The sequence below is a fragment of the Amblyomma mixtum genome, chromosome 2, assembly GCF_055824585.1.
Source record: "Amblyomma mixtum isolate Tamu chromosome 2, ASM5582458v1, whole genome shotgun sequence".
NCBI classification, from domain to species: Eukaryota; Metazoa; Arthropoda; class Arachnida; order Ixodida; family Ixodidae; genus Amblyomma; species Amblyomma mixtum.
In genome coordinates this window covers 237,974,421-237,988,698 of record NC_143013.1, presented here as the reverse complement: position 1 = coordinate 237,988,698, position 14,278 = coordinate 237,974,421, and the positions used below count along the sequence as shown (strand labels likewise).

The 14,278-nt window shown below is 49.4% G+C and overlaps 1 protein-coding gene across 1 annotated transcript; it reads left to right on the top strand.

Annotated features, from left to right (window-relative positions):
• Positions 1-227: 227 nt before the first annotated feature.
• LOC149363069 (cytochrome P450 18a1-like) lies at positions 228-10,590 on the top strand. The gene is made up of 6 exons (XM_089569873.1): positions 228-782; positions 2,393-2,514; positions 3,730-4,153; positions 5,689-5,959; positions 6,718-6,890; positions 10,376-10,590. The coding sequence occupies exons 1-6, from the start codon at positions 434-436 to the stop codon at positions 10,588-10,590; spliced, it is 1,554 nt and encodes a 517-aa protein (XP_089425999.1). The 5' UTR covers positions 228-433.
• Positions 10,591-14,278: the final 3,688 nt, after the last annotated feature.

Sequence of the window (14,278 nt, the reverse complement as noted above, 5' to 3'; positions counted from 1 at the left end):
AACCGCCGAGGGAAATCAGATAGCGGCGCGAGCCAAGAGATTCGCGTGCATACACAGACGCACACTCACCGCCAACGAACGACCGGCGACCACCCTCGCCCCCCCGTGCAGACGGGCTGCCAAAGCCGGTGGCACTTGTTGCAGCGGCGGAAGGCGGCGGCACAGAAACGGAAACAAGGCGGGCACTCGGGCGGCCGCCGACGGAGACCGGTGCGATGGGAGGGCGACCCCCGGGGGGTGTGCGGGCAGGGGGGCATCGACTTCCCCCCTCGCCCTCCCCTCGGACGGGGGGTCCCGCTCGTATAAAAGGGGGCCCGCCTCCCCATTCGGAAGCTCGACCAGCAGCAGCAGCCGCGTGTCTTCAGAAGCGAGCGGCACCCGAGCACAACTGCACAAGCAGGCCGGTAGCCGTAGCACGTACACAGCGAAGAGCATGTCCCTCCTGCTCTCTCCATGGCCCGAGGCCCCCGCGCTGCCCACCTGGCTGGCCGTGTTCGTCGCCGTGTTTCTGCTGAGCCGCCGGTTCTTAGCCGGAGGCGGTCTGCCCCTGCCCCCAGGGCCCTGGGGTCTGCCCTTGGTCGGCTTTTTGCCTTTCTTGGGCAAGGACTTCCACCGCACCCTGCAGGCGCTGGCCCACACCTACGGACCCATCTACCAGATATTCCTGGGCTCCAAGCGGGTCGTCGTCATCAGCGACCCCAAGCTGGTGCGGCAGGCCTTCAGCCAGGCCGCGTTCTCCGGAAGGCCGGACACGGAACTCACCAAGCTCCTGCAGGGATACGGTGAGGACTTGGACTGGACGTCGCGCCGCCGGGGGTCCTCGCGCGATACCGATCGGAAGGCGGCGAGCGAGAGCTGACGCGGGGGGCGTGGCTGCTGCCGATGTCGAGAGACATGGACGAGACCGCTGTTCCGCGTCCATGATCGCAGCAGAGCATGCTGCACTTGGTCCCGTGACGCCCTGTGACCAAGTCCGATAGCCGCTGTCTCACTGGTATGAACAAAACCACACCGCCAGACCACGATGTCTTGGTAACGTGAACAGGGCACGTAACTTAAATGACCGAGCAACGCTATGGGGCCGCATGATTTCCCGTCCAGTTCGCAGTGCAGGCTGAGAACGGAGTGACCGCAGTAGATATGTTGGACCGTGTCACGAACAACTGTTCTTTTTTTTTTTTCGGCGCACGCAAGCAACGGAAAATATGGATCGTCTCGTTGCCTGACCGCGCAGCCTGACATTGACGAGAGCACTGTGTATAAATCGAGCAAGAAACTGCCGGTCACACATGCGATTATTAAGTTGGCGGCCGCATACTTTGCTCGCGTTCCGCGCTTCGAAAACTTCCGTGAACATATATAAAGGATGTCAACGGATGAGCGTACACAAGCGCTCTGGTCAGGAAAGGAAAGCCAGCCTGCCTGTAATGAGGTTCCTGTGCACATTCAGCCACCTTCGCGGTATTGAAATAATTTATGTTAAAGAAGTTAGATTGTTGAACCACTCTTACAATTAACTGCAGCGTTTTAGAAGACATGAACCAGACGAAAACACAGTATGTAGTCGTCCTTGTTCACCTTCATCTCTAAGCTTAGCCGCCAATAACGAGGTTCACTTTGCTCCGCGTCCATTATATCACGCTGTCTCATATCTGTACGTTTGTGTTCTCGTGCTGAGATGCATGCGTTCGAACTAGCACTCATGTGGCCTAGGCGCCTTCATTTGACATGAAAATGTCAAAGATGTAAACCGGCATGAAATTAAGTGTATATCCTTTCTTTCCCACGCTTCATAAACCCCAGCGAAAACATATGTTCTCCTCCCTCTCTCACTGTCTTCGGCATCTCTTCCAGCGCTTCAAGGGGTCGAGAGGATTATCCCCATTCTGGCATATCTGCTAGCGTTCCAATTACCTCTAAGGGTAGAACCAGGAAGGAGTAGAAGGTAGCAAAAACTGCAATTGAATACGAAATATTAACGTAAAAATGAATAGCAGTCTATGCCTCCCGATCCTTGGCTGATCCCCCAGTGTGGCTATATGCCATCTTTTGTAAGGCCAACAACAAGTTCGCCGAGTATCTTCTTCCCTGAGAGGAGCCCTCAGTCCAGGGCCCCATTAACCCCCACGGCCCGCTTGATGTGGGGTGTGGTGGTTGGGTTCTTGCGGGTTGGTGCAGGCCAGAGCAGCTTCCCAGGAAGAACGTGTGGGGTTGGGTTTCAGGAACCAACCAAGGTGGCTCGCTTCCATTACGATGGCCTTACGGTTATCGGGAAATCAGATGTGTCCTCCCGGCTTATTTCGTAGTCGCAAAGCTATATTGCAACGTGTTACAGCGCCCATTTGCTCCCGTACAGAATTTTTATGGATCCTTTTCCACTCTTGTTTCGCAGGAATCATCAACTCGGCGGGCGCACTGTGGCGTGAGCAGCGCGCCTTCCTGCACCGTGTGTTCAGGGACTTCGTGCCTCGACACGGCAGACCCGGCAGTGTGGCCTTGGAGCAGAAGATGCAGGTACGCCTCGTGAGCTGCTATTTTTAGACGCCCTTATGATGACGTGACGTCCACCGCTATTAGGTAGCACGTTTGTGACAGCGGCCTTACCTTACTTGCCCGCAATAGCCGTGATCATAATAGAGGGTTATAGCTTAGCGCGATCCGCTACCGTGATCCGCTTCCCGAGGCGCTAACGCGCATGCGCAGAACGCCATAAGGGCGCCAGATGACGTCACGTACCCGTCATCTGCGTGCGCGCCTGTCACGTCGGGACCAATCAGCGCGTACTCACTGATGCCCGCGGAAGTGGATCACGGTAGCGGATCGCGGATGACTGCATGCTATAACTCCCTAATGTTTCCTGCGGCGGCTAGGTGGTTGAGGTCGACGAAGCATGTGACGGGAGACGGGCGCAATTAATTGCTATATATGTCATGTTAAAATGTTCACTCTGGGCTAGCCGTTGCAGTTGTCAACATTCCGTTTTTCACCCGAAAAAAAAAAAAAGCCACCGCTGTAATAACCATGGCATCTTGTCACTTCTACCACGCATCCCATAGAACGCCGTTGTGTCAGCGTTCACGATAACCAATAGCGAGAGGTCTGTGAGAAGACATACGCAGAATCTATAGCAGCATCTCCAGTGTGACGCTCCGCACCCATTCTGCCTCTGTACACAGAATTCCCCCACGACAAAAAAGTAGTCCGCTGCTTACACGTTTCTTCTAAGCTAAACGAAGCTTATCACAAAAAAAAAAAAAAACATGAGCTCTAGCATTTTGATCCGTGGATTGTTTGATATAGTCAAAGATTAAAAGTCCGATTTCTTTTACTGTTGCGATTGGCCAGCGGAGTAATACAGGACGCCGCGGACCGCGGCCCCGTGTTAGCAACTGCTCTTTCTTAAAGTTTATCCTACTATAGTAATTTCTTGATACAAAACCATGCATATCGACAGGTCTCCCTTTAACGACTAACTGCATGGCTCAGAGATGGAGTAGTACAACAGTGCACACAAAAATAAAATTATCAGCGAACTTTACTGGCCGGCTCAGAATGCTCAGGGATGACAAAGATCTTATGTTGCGCTGAAAAATCATTACGTGTCGCGCTACAGGGGGCCAGTGCAAAGTGATTTTTCTTAAACACTGACCATTCTGCACGCTGTTCGATATACTGTACATGCAAGTAAGCATGCAGTCGCCTCTAGGTGAGTAATCCGCCACATCGCAGGTGCACATCGGCGAGTTCCTGTCCTCGCTGGGGCCCTTCGAAGGCAGCTCGCTGCACGTGCGCCGGTCGCTCGCGCGCGCCGTCAGCAACATCCTCGGTTCGTTCCTCATGAGCGTCACGTACTCGTCGCACGACTCCAAGTTCGAGCAGCTGCTCGCGCTGTTCGAGGAAGGCTTCCGGCTCCTCACGCTCGCCGTGCCCGTAAACTTCATTCCGGCGCTGCGCTACGTCCCGGGCTCCAACTGGGCCTACCGGCGCATCAAGCGCAACCGGTGCCAGACGGCCGACTACTTCCGGCGCATCGCCGACGCGCACCGCTCGTCCTACGTCGAGGGCACCGTGCGCGACATCGTTGACGCGTACCTCGTCCAGCTGCGAAGGGACAAGGCCAGGGGCATCCAGCGGGAGGACACGTTCTTCTCCGGTGAGCAAATATGCCACTGCGGCCGCCGCATGCGCAAGAGCTTCGTGTAGCCGGTTCGCGTCTACCCATTGCCTCCTAGAAGAAAGGAAAGGCCTCTGCACTCTTCCTGTGACGCCACGCGCATTGTCCGGTGACTATAGCTAGGCATGCATTCAGAACGCAAAGCTCAAGAGGCGACGGCCGCCAACATCTTGGCAGCTGTAGCTTCTTGAGCTTGGTGTTCTAAATCCACATCGTGATATGGTCAACCGGGCAAGGAGCGTGACGACACAGGAGGAGTGCAGAGGTCTTTTCTTTCGAGGGGGCACTGGCCCATCACGCTCGGTCCCTTGACCTGATCGCTGACTAGTGCAGAATAGCGCCCTTCTCCGTTTCGTAGCACGTCTTGCTCAATTCCGCTCTAGCCACTGAAATACATTCTACAGGACAAAAATGTTCATGTGGGCGGGTTGGTGCACCATTTGGATTCGAAGAAACAGCGCGCATAATGCCACGAAAGGAGCGAACCTTCCTTCTGCAGTACATTTCTTCTACTGCTAGCGTCAAATGCAACGCGAACTGGCAAACTGAAAGGCGAGCACCAGGACGTGAAGATTCCATTTGAAGGAAATTTAATGCTTGCATGCATTGTTAGTCATGACCTCTAAAACGCGATGACCACGCTTTGGGAGTGATAAGGAACTCTGTTGCTATTCGAAGGGAGTCAACAGTCTTTAAAACCAAGGAAAGCGAAGCGGAATGCATTCTTTCTTTCAAATTGTGATGCTGATAAATGGAGAATTAATACTGTAACAATTTTTTTGCCAGAAAGATGACCTGTTAGAAGGCAGAATAAAGGTCAACACTATGCCGCCGGTGGAATCTGAACCCCCGACCTGTTTGCCGCGAACATTGCTAATTACGCAACATACGGAGGACGCGGGTTCGCGGATCCCATCACCAGCGGTTTATAATTGACCTTTATTCTGCTTTCTAATAGGTTATCTTTCCGATAAATAATCACTCCACCACTAATTTGCCATTTATCAACACCGCAGTTTAAAATTAAAAAAAAAAAACATTCCGCTCTGCTTTCCATGGCTTTAATGACCGCCGGATTCCCCCATATGTAGTCCAAAAATGAGCCGCTCATTTTCTCTAACTTCGCTTGCATTTCATTTGTTCTTCAGTTATTTTTGTTTTTCGCGTCCGCGGTTAATTCTTTCGCTCGCGTCTGCTTTGCCGCCAACGTTGTCGCCGTACTCCGCTGAACAGCAGTACCATACTTTCTTTCGCCGTGTTTGTGCGTTGTTTCTTCTTTTCCAAAACACGTGGTAGTTTAATGTTTTAATTGCATGCGTTATGCGTCGGCCCCTGGGAAAGCCTCAACAAAGACTGCTATTTTTTAGGGTCGGCGCCGAGCACCCATGCCACCCATTGCACTGTGTATAGTACTAGTGAGTCTTCCGCCAGAGTTCAGTGTACAAGTCGCCTTCGTGTCGACAGCTGCCCTTCACAGTAGTATACTCTTTCCTTTCCCGTGTGGCGGCCCGCAGAGGAACAGTTGGTGCAAGTCCTGATGGACATCTTCAGCGCTGGCCTGGAGACCGTGACCTCAACGCTCGAGTGGGCCATCCTCTTTCTGGTGCGGCATCCTCACGTCCAGAGGCGCCTCCAGGAAGAGATGGACGCCCACCTTGAGCACGAAGACGGCAGACCCGCCAGCATGGCAGACCTGCCCGCCCTACCTTACGCTCAGGCCACCATCCTCGAGGTGCTGCGACGCGCCAACGTCATAGCGCTTGGAAACGCCCACGCCACAACCTGGTGAGCCCAGACAGACTACGTAGGGCATATTTAGCGACAAGCATGCTTTGAGAAAATTATAAAAAAGAACAGGAGAGCCGGAGGAGTGGGAGCGGGACCACAGAGCGGTAGTGAGGCGAGAAAGCAGCAAGTCTTTCCATTTAGTACTACCAACGCATAGAAATGTTCCAAGGGACAGCAAAGTTCAAGTTCACTGTCTCCTACCGGAAGCGTACGCCGTTGCACGACGTTGCAAGCAAGGTGGCTGCGGTCGACCCCATGTTTCAGTATAAGCCGCACATACAACACTTAGCAAGACGTTCGAAAATGTGGAACAGTGCTGAATAGACCTGCGTTTTTGTCGATGCCGCCGCCGACTGTTGTGCGTGGAGTTTGGACCGCGTTGGCCCTGTGACGTGGTTGTGAAAGAGGTCCCACATGATGGCGTGCCTAAAGAAGGATCACACACCTGGTGGAGCGATTAACCTCCCGAGATGTCACCGTGATATGTGCGGGACAGGGATGACAACCAGCAGACAACACGAGCGCTGGCTCTTGCCGTCTACACTTTTCCTTGTGTTTCGCGCAGCTCTGATCAGCGAATCATAACTGAACAGCCTAAGTTAGTACTTTTCTTGTCCAGGTCTTGTCCAGGAACAGATTTATTCACTTCGTATGTGCGCAATAAGCCAGCCTCTGTCGTATAACAAGGAGAAACTGTTTGGTCTAAGTGAACAAGGACGCAGACGAGGCTTAAGGCTGGTCTGTATTATGTGCAGCGACGCGGAGTTGGCCGGCTATCTCATCCCGGCGGGAACGCACGTCATCTCCAACCTGTGGGCCATCCACATGGATGCTGATCTGTGGGAGGATCCGGAAGAATTTCGGCCGGAGCGCTTCCTGGTCAACGGACGCGTCCACAAGCCAGATTACTTCATGCCCTTCTCAGTCGGTGAGTTAACAATTATATGCAGCTGAAACCATTCACGGTGGCACAGTCTAAGCATTCGCCCGGGTAGCCTACACAGAACGGTAGTTTCCGCAGTAGTTTCTTGCTTGCTTCGCCCGCTGTTCGCTTGGGCTAGCTACAGGTACTATGCACGTTCACAGTGGCTTCTGCAGCAAGCATGACTTTATACCCATATCCATGGGCGTCCGGAAGGGGGGGCAAGGGAGGGCGGTTGCCCCACCCTCGAATTACGGATATTTTTTATGCACTAGTTCCTTTTGGTGCTAACCTACCGCCGCCCCCACATCCCCGGACATCGGGTTCCCCCCCCCCCCCCCCCCCCCCCCCCCCCCCTGGAAAAAGTTCTGCGGACGCCCTTGCCCCTATGTGCTGCTTGGAGGCATGAAGCCAACAACTTTAAAAGGGGTTGAATGTCTGCCAGTGCCGTATATTAATTTCTCCGTTCGTCCGAGTACATTTTAGCGCAGTTTTGACCACGTAAAATACTGAGCATCCGCTCATGTTCCAGTAAGCGCTCAGCACCCTCTTCCTTGAGATTTTGAATTTTCCTACAAAACGAGCAAGCGACTGCGCGATTATGTCTCACGCCCGGGAGAAATTAAAAAAAAAAAACACGGCAAAGACAGATACATCACACGCTCATTGTTCGCTATCTCCGTGACGCTTATCGCAGAGGGAGTGTCGTTCGACGGATTCAGCGACGAAGATTAGCCGCGCTTTAATCACCCGGTTTTTCATGTCTCCTAACAAATTCATTGATTAAAACGACTAGCGCAATAGTCTGGGGTAGACTGGACGAGCGCTGCCTTGACGGCGTATTGTTGTTCGTATTCTTCTGACATTTCTGCGTTTACGCGGTACCGAGCCTCTGCCCTCCTCCCGCCTGGTGGCAGCCATATTGAATTTAAAACCTGCCGTCGTACCATATTCGGACCAAGCGAGGGCCCACCCGTCACGTGGATTTTCACGTCTGGACCTAACAAGTGGCCATCGGCCATACCCGAGTATTTCGCGGAACTACCTTCAAATTTTAGGTGGCCACTTGCTCGATATTTTACGGTAGCTCGAGAAGTATTTCAAGAGGCAATACTGGAGACAACAGTTCCTTTAGGTGCATCCGTGGCTGGCACTTTAACTTTGTACAAGGGTAACGCTTTGCAGCACGTTTTACCTAACAGTGCGTCTACAGCGAAACCTGGAGATCTTTAACGTGCACTGACATCGCACAGTACACGGGCGCCTTTCTGTGTTTAGTCTCCATCGAAACGCGGGAGCTGTGGCCACTTCCGAACCGGGTACTCCGGCTCAGTAGCCGAGCGCCCTAATCACTCAGCCACGACGTGTCCACCAAAATGTGAGACAATTACTGCGCCATTGATTTTCCTTAAAAAACAATTGTAATTTTCTATAGCGCCACTTAATACCTTTGTTCCGTTGAAATCAATAAAAAAAGAACTTCTGTCCTGCATGAGTTCCAGAGCGGAGAAACTGGCCTATGCAGCAAATTATAAGTTAGCATCTGCCCGTAAAGGAAGGTATCTGCAATGCCACCGGCGCTTCCTGTGGCATATTATATATATATATATATATATATATATTCGCCAACCGATGGCGCCGATCTTGTCGGCACAAGGCTCGAGAGGGAAACTGAGGCACGCCAGTGTGCAGTCGTCCTTTTAATTGGACCCTGTAATAAAGTGTAATAAGCCAAAAATCTCAAGGTCATATCAAAGGACACTTAGGCTCGAGAGGGAAACAGGCACGCCAGTGTGCAGTCGTCGTCCTTTTAATTGGACCCTGTAATGAAGTGTAATAAGCCAATAATCTCAAGGTCATAACAAAGGACACTTTAAAGAAAATTTGCTGCGATAGTATGTCCACAGCTGGCACATGAAACTTTTAGGAGTCCTCTGCAGTGCAGGAGATGATATATGAAGCCTTTTCCGTAAAAGGCGAAGAGAACTTTTTCTATGAATTGCAGAGCGACTTATTTTGTTACAACGTTCAAAACAAGCGTTGCTACGGGAACAAGAATAAGGACACACAAACACGAGACTGGCACAGACAAGCAACTGATTAATTTTGGAAACGTGGTTAAGCAGAAAACACATGGCCACGAAAAGCAACAAACATCTTGAAGGCTGGTGTGTAGGGAAGCTTCACGCGATATCTTCTCTAATCATATGGCCATTCTCCTTTTCCGCTGAGGGCAACGGTAGGCGCGTTGACGCACGTACCATGGGCTCCACGCCACGTGATAGGCTCTGCTTTCCTTTCTCTTCTGAGGAATGCGGTTCGTGTTAACTTGAGATGGAATTTTGGTGTGAAAACATTTCTTCACGGATGTGAAAGCATTACTTCGTCGTCTGCATCAACTTCCATCTGCGGCGCGAACAGATCAGATCAGCTTAACCTCGTTCAGAGCTTAATCTGAGTCTAATATCGTCGCCAGACGTGCCGACGCCCCAGCAAAGTAAAATGATGAGCCAACCAGGCTAAACATATGCTTTCGCACATCCAGTTGGTTTTGACTACGATAAAACCGTACTTTATTTTCGTCTAGGATGAGCACCTCGAACAGTGTGCAGTCAAGTTTCCCGATACTGGAATCGTTTCCCATGTGTTCTTCTACTATTTCTTTTACGCATCGGCCTGTCTGTCCGGCTTATTCTTGGCCGCATGACAACGGCATCTTGTGGAGAGCAGTAATCGGCCTTTTTGACAAGATGTCGCGCCTTCTAGGGAGTGGCGAAAATTCGTCACCTACTGATTGAAAACAAACGCACGTGGGAGGCGCAGGCACCATCTGGCTCCACGAGCAGCCAGTTGCGCCTGCGGAGTGGCATGCGTGTGCTAGACTGCTGCCGCCACCTGTCGCATGCGCTTGTCACTAACATGAACTGCGCATGCGCAGCAGGAGCAAGCGTTTAATTTTCAACCAGTGGAGCTGGAGGAGAAGATGCGCGCATGTGCAGAGCGGCCTTGTGAAAAGGCGGACTGTCATGGGCATTGATAAAATGACACTATAGCCCACAAAACTGCATTGTGGCGTGCTTGTAGCGCGTCCAGCCCAAACGGATATCCGTCGGTGCAGACCCCATAACAATTGATGTGAAATTTTCTCCGCTGCCGTCTGTACAGTCGTTCAAGCTAGCCTCTACAAAAGGGAATCGAACCAACGAGCCCAGAACTATGCAGTTCTACAGCTTTAATGGAACCATGGCAAACTACTCGTTTGTTCATTCATAGAAGCACTTCCGAGGTCCATGAGGCACACCACATTATTTTGCCAAGGTTTTTAACGTGCACCAAACATTTAGTAGACAAATGATTTTCCATCACAATGCAACTCGGTCGAACCGGCGACCTTTGGATCCGCAGGCTTTTTTTGACAATCTTTTTTTTGACTACAGGCACTTAATCTGCCACAGCTTTGCCAGTATCCTGAAGAGATCTTTATTGTGCAGGTCGACGCATGTGCCTGGGCAACCACCTGACGCAGACCGAAGTCTTCCTCTTTCTCAGCAACCTGCTGCAGCGATACACGCTAGAACTGCCCGACGGTGAAGAGCTGCCTTCCATGGACGGTCAGGTTGCTGTATCGCACACACCCCGACCCTTCCGGGTTAAGATCACGCCCAGGAATGCCTCGGCCGAGCAGCCATGCAGCGACCTGGGTTGATACAAGTCAAACGCCCCCTGCCACTACCTGCCTCCAAAGTTCCTCGTCGTGAGCTCGCCTCTGCGGCCATGGCTGTTCCTGGGACCACCGGTGATCGACTGTGACTGTGAGCAATGGACAATACGCACACAGTAACTGTCGCTATCTACGTCATGCGCAGCCAACCCCGAGCGACGTATTCCTCAAAAACGTTACGCCCATCCAGCCATTTAACGACGCCCACAGATCAGAGCCGGCATGATGCCATGAGGTGTTGTGCATTCTAGTGTCCTCGCGCACAGCTCGCATGGGCGCGCCGTACGGCCCGCTTCCCTCAGGAATGTGAAGCGACACCATCCCATTCCGAAAACTTCGGCCTCTGAATAACCAAAAGACACAGCGTCTGTTATCAGCCCGGTGTCAGGCTTGAAAGGCCGCTGATAAGCCAACTTCTAGCGAGGAGAAGCAATGATCCTGATGTCAGTCCAAATGCTAACACGCAACCCGCGTCGCCAAAATTAAGCTTGCAGATAGTTATTTCCTTCTTGCCATAGACAGCACTGCAACATCGCTTGAAAAACGGATGGGACAGAGGCCTTGTCCAGTGTTCTGTACTGAAGGACTACGTGCTTGATGTGTGCAACGAAAGGAAATGTGGTCAGCACATGTCAGGCTCCAACAATGGAGATACCTGCAGTAGGCTCGTCCCGCTTTATTAAGGAGATCGTTGTCATCAAGATTCCTAGATATGAAAATGCTCTCAAGCAAGAAACACTTCAGCAGGTTGAGAGGTCCAATCAGTTCACCATACACAGACCAACATGAAAGAATTACCAGTTCTGCCGTGAATCATCACATTTAATGAACATTTGTATCACTGCAACTTGCTGTATCAGACAGCAGCTCAAAGGCGTGCTCTCTAAACCAAAAATTCAGGGTACCCAATGCACAACAGGAAAGGCTAGGTCGTGCTTAGATAGGCTTGTTCCTTACTTATGTTTTGAATTTGCAAGCTTTGTGCACAAGTCATAAATGATACACCTCAAGCCCCCAGTCTGTGAATGCCTACCAGTAACTTTTATTACGAGCTTGGTCAGATTCCGCTGTTAAGTTCACAAGAACATTGCCTTTGTTTGCCTACATAACTGTGTTTAAGCTGTAGCCCCTTACCTGCCAAAAGTCACCTAGTCAATTGCAAGAAACAGTAATCTGCCACCACGATACCTCATCAATGAGTGAATCACAGAACAGGCAAGAACACACAGCGAACTGCGATTAAGGAGGTGTAAAATATAATGCACATAAACTTGAAATACGAAGCTTTTCAATGCAGTCTCAACAAGACAGGCTTGCTTGGTAGTGCCATACCAATGGCAACTATACATTCACTGTTAAACACAGCACGCAGCTCAGGCAAGCAATAAAAAAAAAAACAGTCGTGCGTCATGCTTTCAGCAATAGTGCTGTTTATTTTGTTTATGTATTCTCAGAGCTTGACATCCACAAAACTACAACCTTTCAACGCTACTCTGTCACATTCATGCAGTTTGCTCAATACAGCGTCTAAGAGGAATCCAGATCTCTCAATATGCAAGTCCCATGAGGATCTCATAGACATTTCTGCAAACTGAAGGATCTCGTGTACATAGTTGTTTACACAGGTTAGAACTGTTACATTGTTCACTCATTGTCTCCTTTGTCAAGATTCCACATCTATGCAAACATTGTGCCATTTTCCAATGTACATAGAAAGCATCTCCATCTTGTTTTCATCTTTTTTCCTGGCATCTGTAAAGTACAAGAATGATCAAAAAAAAGTTTGTTTCAACCAAATCTGTGTTTCTGTGTTCCTAACCGGTGTTTCAACCAAAACGCTTGCCCACTATATGCATTAACAGAGAACACTGCATCATACTAGTGGGCTTGCACTATACTGGACAGAGACACCACAAAGTCAACATATTAATATTGTTTTGGACCATATGAAATTCCGAAAAATCTTTGGAGCATTGCTTTCACACCGGACTCGAATGACCACTGCACAAGATTGTACAATTTTAGAAACATTATGATCAAGAGATGTCTGTTTAATACTAATAATTCAGGCCACAGGAATATGCACTTGAAAGAAAGATCTATTCTAAACCACCTATAAAAAGTTAAATGGTAGTGATCACTAGACTCGTTTTCTCGTAAAGCACTTATTCGCAAAGAGACAAAAGGAAGCATAAAAAAAAAAAGACATACTGTAATAAGGGGGTATTGCAATCCATATACACACACACATACACAAGATATTTTTCCAAAAAGCAATTTGAAATATAATGAATAGCCATGCAAAACAACAAAAAGGTAGCTAACATCACAATAAAAGTAAGCATACTACAAATTTAAATATGGAAATGTTTTCATCTGAATTATTCCACAAAAAAATAAACACAAACAACAAAGGTGTTTAAATACGGTACTGTTAAATCAGTGTACACACAGGCAGGTAGAATTATTGTGTAATGCACTTGCATGAGTACCTCACCGTACAAAACTAGTGGGGTGGAAAAACTCCATCACACAGCTTCACTAAAGCAAACAAATATTCACAGGCACCAGTTCGCACTTGTGCAAGTTCACATACAAGGCACAGACACAAAATTTAGCACTACAATCAATTAAATTCTGCCTCAACATTTACCAAGCCCCAATAAACAGTCCACTGCTAAGAAAAGTGCAGGTTTGGATGATAAATGAGACCAGCAACATCTCGGGCCACAGGATGGTCCAGAAGCTTGCACACAGCTCATGCATACAATAAAGGCTTCCTAATTCAATGACTTCACATGTTTCGTGACACTGCACTTGACAGAAACAAGGGAAACAAATAAAGGAGTGTGCTCTAAGGCAGATTTATGCCTTAATAAATGCATTCTTGCCATACTCTATGCTCTCTTTCAGGCTTGCTCTCCTAGACAAGTGCCCTCAAAAGGTCTTTCTAATGCAATTCACACACTCCTACTGAAAAGGTTGCACCCAATGCTGATGTGCTGTTATTAAAAGCAAGTGTAACAAAGATTGAAAATACCAGCTTTGCATCAAAACAACTTTCCTATGTGTAAAATCAGTCATGAAGTAATACCTAATAAATTTGTACACCTCTGATTGAAGTCAAGACAAAATGGTAGCAATTTGACTCTGCGAAAGGTACAAGCTGTGGAGAAACAGACTGTCATATGATGTCGTTAAAAAATTTTGGCCCCATGCCTGACACAGCCCGACTTCATTTATGCAACAGTTTTTAATCCATTTCTCAGATCTGTGGAGCAAAACCAGAGCTGCAGAGTGCACGCTCTACAGTTAAAAAGTAAGACAGCTTCAAAGCTGTTACTGCAAATCCGCAAGTTGCGAGTCTGTCAAGTTGCACAATGACAACTGCCAAAAGGTTTCCCGTAACACTGGTATGCATGCACTCAACAACTTTGGTGAACTTTAGACACCAGTTTAACAACGAGGGGACAAAACGCCTTCAGCTTCACCAATTAAAGTGCAGCGTTATGGTCAAAAAGAACCTTTGGCCTCACTTCATTCACAATTTGCTAGCCATTCTAGTGTGCTAAGCCACGATGCAGTACACTCTGTAGTGCCCAGTTTCGGTTCTAACTCAGCCAGACAGACATCGCAGACATCCACAGTAAGGAATGCTGGGAGCTGCATTTGA